This window comes from Mizuhopecten yessoensis, unplaced genomic scaffold (genome assembly GCF_002113885.1).
Source record: "Mizuhopecten yessoensis strain PY_sf001 unplaced genomic scaffold, ASM211388v2 scaffold8507, whole genome shotgun sequence".
Taxonomy (NCBI): domain Eukaryota; kingdom Metazoa; phylum Mollusca; class Bivalvia; order Pectinida; family Pectinidae; genus Mizuhopecten; species Mizuhopecten yessoensis.
This window is the reverse complement of record NW_018407582.1, coordinates 76941-83696: the sequence shown is the minus strand read 5'-3', so window position 1 is coordinate 83696 and position 6756 is coordinate 76941. Positions and strand designations below refer to the sequence as shown.

At 36.8% G+C, this 6756-nt stretch overlaps 1 protein-coding gene across 1 annotated transcript in view; it reads right to left on the bottom strand.

Annotated features, from left to right (window-relative positions):
• LOC110456082 (cactin-like) overlaps nucleotides 1–6756 on the bottom strand; it is a 22307-nt gene that overhangs the window by 11366 nt on the left and 4185 nt on the right. The window contains exons 3-8 of the mRNA XM_021506620.1: nucleotides 5934–6057; nucleotides 5451–5597; nucleotides 4672–4743; nucleotides 3736–3798; nucleotides 3081–3135; nucleotides 2501–2589 (exon numbers count right to left, since the gene is read on the bottom strand). Coding sequence (XP_021362295.1) covers nucleotides 2501–2589; nucleotides 3081–3135; nucleotides 3736–3798; nucleotides 4672–4743; nucleotides 5451–5597; nucleotides 5934–6057 — 550 coding nt within the window. The remainder of the gene's footprint in view (nucleotides 1–2500; nucleotides 2590–3080; nucleotides 3136–3735; nucleotides 3799–4671; nucleotides 4744–5450; nucleotides 5598–5933; nucleotides 6058–6756) is intronic.

Below are 6756 nucleotides of genomic sequence, written 5' to 3'. Positions count from 1 at the left end.
CGGAAACAGATGCTTTGGTAGGGTTTCGGCTACGTTGTGGAATAGCTTACCATCTGCTATTAGGAAGTCAAATACCCTGGCCAAGTTCAAGAGGGACATAAAAACTCACCTCTTCACGTCTGCATTTTAGAATCTTTGCAAAGATGTCATGTAAATACCACCCTTTTATTTGTTCAATTATGGGTACATAATAANCAAAGATGTCATGTAAATACCACCCTTTTATTTGTTCAATTATGGGCACATAATAATGCTTGTTTAATGTATGAGAGTGATTGCAAGCCTTTGTTGTTTGTTTTCACAATTATAACCATTACTATTATTCATATGTTGTAATACGCCTTAGAGTAATTATACAAATTATATAGGGCGCTATATATATGTTATATATTATTATTATTATTATTATACATGTGTTGTGTAGGGTAAATCCGCTGTGTTTACATTTCCTCGACATGTGCCTTTTTTATCAGGTATAACTAATCAAACGATAACTTTAGAACTATTCAGGGTGATATTCTAGTAACTGGTCGAGAGATAACTTAAAACATGTGCACTGTTCAGGGTGATATTCTAGTAACTGGTGGAGAGATAACGTAAGACATGTGTACTGTTCAGGGTGATATTCTAGTAACTGGTGGAGAGATAACAATCAGTTTAATTAAGTAAAATGTGTGCAGTCAGATAGGAAATGTAGATAATTGTGTTAATTCCTTTACCTTGAAATTTATACCTCATATTTTTCAACTTATGGAATTAATGGATTTTATATTTTTCTCTCATGTGGAAATTAATGTTACCACCTCACAAAGAATGTGTGGTGCACATAAAACACTTACCTAAATGCAGCTCAAAGAATGTGACTTTTTCATAACGTATACAATATGATACCGGTAGTTATAATTGTACTGACAGCTGACACAGAGATAGACATAGAGGTAGGTATAAGTATCATAGGACGTAATCGTACACATGACTTACGTAGAGGTAAGTATAAGTATCATAGGACGTAATCGTACACATGACTTACGTAGAGGTAGGTATAAGTATCATAGGACGTAATCGTACACATGACTTACGTAGAGGTAGGTATAAGTATCATAGGACGTAATCGTACACATGACTTACGTAGAGGTAGGTATAAGTATCATAGGACGTAATCGTACACATGACTTACGTAGAGGTAGGTATAAGTATCATAGGACGTAATCGTACACATGACTTACGTAGAGGTAGGTATAAGTATCATAGGACGTAATCGTACACATGACTTACGTAGAGGTAGGTATAAGTATCATAGGACGTAATCGTACACATGACTTACGTAGAGGTAGGTATAAGTATCATAGGACGTAATCGTACACATGACTTACGTAGAGGTAGGTATAAGTATCATAGGACGTAATCGTACACATGACTTACGTAGAGGTAGGTATAAGTATCATAGGACGTAATCGTACACATGACTTACGTAGAGGTAGGTATAAGTATCATAGGACGTAATCGTACACATGACTTACGTAGAGGTAGGTATAAGTATCATAGGACGTAATCGTACACATGACTTACGTAGAGGTAGGTATAAGTATCATAGGACGTAATCGTACACATGACTTACGTAGAGGTAGGTATAAGTATCATAGGACGTAATCGTACACATGACTTACGTAGAGGTAGGTATAAGTATCATAGGACGTAATCGTACACATGACTTACGTAGAGGTAGGTATAAGTATCATAGGACGTAATCGTACACATGACTTACGTAGAGGTAGGTATAAGTATCATAGGACGTAATCGTACACATGACTTACGTAGAGGTAGGTATAAGTATCATAGGACGTAATCGTACACATGACTTACGTAGAGGTAGGTATAAGTATCATAGGACGTAATCGTACACATGACTTACGTAGAGGTAGGTATAAGTATCATAGGACGTAATCGTACACATGACTTACGTAGAGGTAGGTATAAGTATCATAGGACGTAATCGTACACATGACTTACGTAGAGGTAGGTATAAGTATCATAGGACGTAATCGTACACATGACTTACGTAGAGGTAGGTATAAGTATCATAGGACGTAATCGTACACATGACTTACGTAGAGGTAGGTATAAGTATCATAGGACGTAATCGTACACATGACTTACGTAGAGGTAGGTATAAGTATCATAGGACGTAATCGTACACATGACTTACGTAGAGGTAGGTATAAGTATCATAGGACGTAATCGTACACATGACTTACGTAGAGGTAGGTATAAGTATCATAGGACGTAATCGTACACATGACTTACGTAGAGGTAGGTATAAGTATCATAGGACGTAATCGTACACATGACTTACGTAGAGGTAGGTATAAGTATCATAGGACGTAATCGTACACATGACTTACGTAGAGGTAGGTATAAGTATCATAGGACGTAATCGTACACATGACTTACGTAGAGGTAGGTATAAGTATCATAGGACGTAATCGTACACATGACTTACGTAGAGGTAGGTATAAGGTTCGTGCATTTCAATCGCCAGATCATCGTCTTCTGCATTTATGTACTTGGCCAGCAAGTCAATAGGTTTGGCTGTTGAGTAAAAGGAGATCCAGGTTTAAGTATGTACATCACACCATGTCGATATATAAATCTTTTCTCAAATATTGAAACACTGAAAATATAAATTCACAAGCTAATTATAATGGTAATTATCACCAAATGCTCAAACTTTCTCAGTAGAAAAAATCTACTTTAATGACTATGAACCCAGCCCAAACTGAAGATGATGCAGAAAAATATTGTCGTAACAGTAAATATTATTGTTCTTCCTCAGACATGACTTTAGGTTGTGATATATGTATTTAGTTATTCCATCATTAACACACAATACTATTTAATTGTTAATCACTTCTCTCACACAGGTGCTGAACACACGTATATGATGTGTACAAACATGTATATAGTAGTACTATTGTATAGTATATACACATTATATTAGTGTGTCCAGCACCTGTTCACTCTCATGCAGGAGACATTCTATTCCCTTAGAGAGTATGAAATCTATATCAATGTCATCATACCTCGGCCATCCTGAATTCTGATCTTGGATCTCATCTTTGCCTGGTTCAAGTGAAACTGGAAAAGGTCAATTTAAACAACGATTAGCATTGCTGTCTATCATTCTGTAAAATTAAAATAACTTTTAAAACAAATCTTAAACATTTTCAATTGCAAAACATTCTTACTTATCTTACATGTGTTCATGGAACTTATATACTATATTATACACACAAACAAAATATCCTGTTCCTTCAGTCCAGCAACTTCAAGACTTTCACAACTAGTTATAGTTTTTGTCATGGAAACCTCACAAAGTTTTAAACTTGATCTGGTTGTCTGATAGTACACCAGTCAGATTATAGTTTATGTTTATGGTGGGGACATACACTTTCCTCTGATAGTACACCAGTCCGATTATAGTTTATGTTTATGGTGGGGATAAACACTGTCCTCTGCTAGTACACCAGTCAGATTATAGTTTATAGTGGGTCACAAAGTTTTAAACTTGATCTGCTTGTCTGATAGTACACCAGTCAGATCATTCAGATTATAGTTTAAGGTGGGGACATACACTGTCCTCTGATAGTACACCAGTCAGATTATAGTTTATAGTGGGTATAACAACTGTCCTCTGATAGTACACCAGTCAGATTATAGTTTAAGGTGGGTACATACACTGTCCTCCTGTTTCTCCCATTCCCTGAAGTATTCCACTTCTTTTTCTCTCTGCATCGTCTCCTAAAAATAACAAAAATGTTTTAATCATTTCAAAAATATCACAACAGTTTACAGAACACAAAATGATCAGATCTTTAGGTGTGAGACGGTTTGGTTTGGTTTAGTATTGTTTAACGTCCTATCAACAGCTATGGTCATTTAAGGACGGCCTCCCCTGTGTGCAAAATGCATGCATGTAGTGTATGCATGTGTGTTTTGGGAGGCTGCGATATGTTCGTGTGTCTCCTTGTGATAGCGCGAAACTGATGCCGACGTTATAGTGCTACCTCACTGAAACATACTGCTGAAGACACCCACCAGGACACCCCACCTGGTCACATTATACTGACAACAGGCGAACCAGTCACCCCACTCCTAAATTGTTGAGCGTTTAGCAGGAGTAGAAACTACCATTTTTACAGACTCTGGTATGTCTCGGCCAGGGGACAGAACCCAAAGCCTTCCTCACAGGGACGAACGCTCAACTAAAGGCCAAAAGTGAGGCATTGTCAACGGAGACATTAGGAGGAAGAAAGTTGTTTAGAAAGAAGAGAAAAGATAATCCCAAATTAGTTGCCTCTTACGATCATGCAATGGGGGCAGCAAGTACAATTCTTATGCCCTACCTGCAGGGAGTAGGTGGGAGACTATAATTGCTACTGTATGACGTTTGTCATTTAATATCAGATCTTTATTAATGAGGTAATCAAAATTTACTGTTGATATGGAATTCAGTTTACATTAAATATATGTATAGGGATTCAGCATAACTACATCAGTATTGTATCATGGTTGGTCCTCGAGTATCATGATGTTATAATAATATTTCCAGAACTATCACAATCTGTCAACTTATAATATTTTTTTTTAGATTTTTATCATTAATAAACTTACTCTTTCTTTTTCCCTTTCTTCGTCTTCTTTCTCCCTTTCAAGTCTTCTTTTCTTCACCTTCTCCAGTTCACGCTGTCATGAAAGTAATTACACAATTTGATGTTTACTTCTAGCATGTACTAGGTACAAAGGTTTTCCACACAATATGAAAATATTATTCAAAAGTAATTCAAACACTTTTTGTGGAAAAAAATATTTGCGGTGGTCTGGTGATGAGGGAGCTAGAGAGGGCCAGTATTATTCAAGAGAAACCAAGTACGATGGATACTTTCTTCTTTTAAAGGTACATTTCTGTGATTTACCGGTGACAGTATGAAATAATAAGGAACACCCATGTGTCAACTCACATCTGTTATTGTCAGAGAGACATTATGTACCAAGTCACACCTGTTATTGTCAGAGAGACACTACGTACCAAGTTACACCTGTTATTGTCAGAGAAACATTATGTACCTAGTCACACCCGTTATTGTCAGAGAGACATTGTGTACCAAGTCACTCCTGTTATTGTCAGAAAAACACTACGTACCAAGTCACACCTGTTATTGTCAGGGAAACATATGTACGAAGTCACACCTGTTATTGTCAGAGAAACATTATGTACCAAGTCACACCTGTTATTGACAGAGAAACACTACGTACCAAGTCACACCTGTTATTGTCAGAGACATTATGTACCAAGTGACATCTGTTATTGATAGAGAAACATTATGTACCAAGTCACGCCTGTTATTGTCAGAAATGTTTTTATCAAGTTTTAATTCCTCAATGATGCTTACTCTACTTTCATCCATTTTCTGTTTGTGATGATGCTGGATTTCAACCTTTGTCAGGTTCTTCTTTCCTTCCTTTTCCAATTTCTTCCCCCATGTGAATGTATCCAGTAAGTGTTCATCTCCGAATGGATTGTCAGCATTGGTGTAACCCTACAGCAAACAGAAATCTACTAAATGTATGATGTTACCCTGGACCTGCAACACACACTATTGAAATGCACACAAATAATATGGATCACACTTGTGTATAGAAATGTAAATGGACCAGTTGGTGCAGGAGTTATGTACCTATAATACTGACTTAATTATTTACCTGCTATTAGATATGATACATCAGGTTGTCATTGTGGAAAATGGTATCTTTACATATGGAAGATCTAGTTGTGAACATGTATTGACAACTATATTATGGGCATGTTTTATGTCCAATCCTATAACTTTTCATTTCAGATCTTTCACGTCATTGTCTGACAGCATATATCTTACCAGGTAGTCTTTGTCCCAGCCCATTTTTTCTTTTCGTCTCCTCTCTTTAGCCTCTTTCTTAGCCAGTCTTCGAGCACGTTTCTCCACAGGGGTCTCTAGAGCCTTGATCAACTCCTTTTGTTGTCTTAAACAACAAGAAAGTTGAAGTAGTGAATAAGTAGTAACAAGACTCACAATGTATTACAGTATATAATGCTCTCACAAATGGAAAAATGGAAAATTAACGTATAATTCATTGCTACACTTTGTGGTATCAGATCATTCTATGTTTTGGTAATACACTGCACAATGCACTTTACTTTGTTACTGTCCTGTTAGCCTTTAAAGGCTGACTTCTTATAACAGGGGAGATAAGTTAGATGTAGTGCTGTCATACCTTCACTGTCTTCTATTCTTAAAACAAGTGAGATAAGTTAGCGGTAGTGCTGTCATATCTTCACTGTCTTCTATTCTTAAAACAAGGGAGATAAGTTAGGGGCAGTGCTGTCATACTTTCACTGTCTTCTATTCTTAAAAAAAGGGAGATAAGTTAGATGTAGTGCTGTCAAACCTTCACTGTCTTCTATTCTTACAACAAGGGAGATAAGTTAGGGGTAGTGCTGTCATAATTTTACTGTCTTCTATTCTTACAACAAGGGAGATAAGTTAGGGGTAGAGCTGTCATACCTTCACTGTCTTCTATTCTTACAACAAGGGAGATAAGTTAGGGGTAGTGCTGTCATACCTTCACTGTCTTCTATTCTTACAACAAGGGAGATAAGTTAGGGGTAGTGCTGTCATACCTTCACTGTCTTCTATTCTTACAACAAGGGAGATAAGTTAG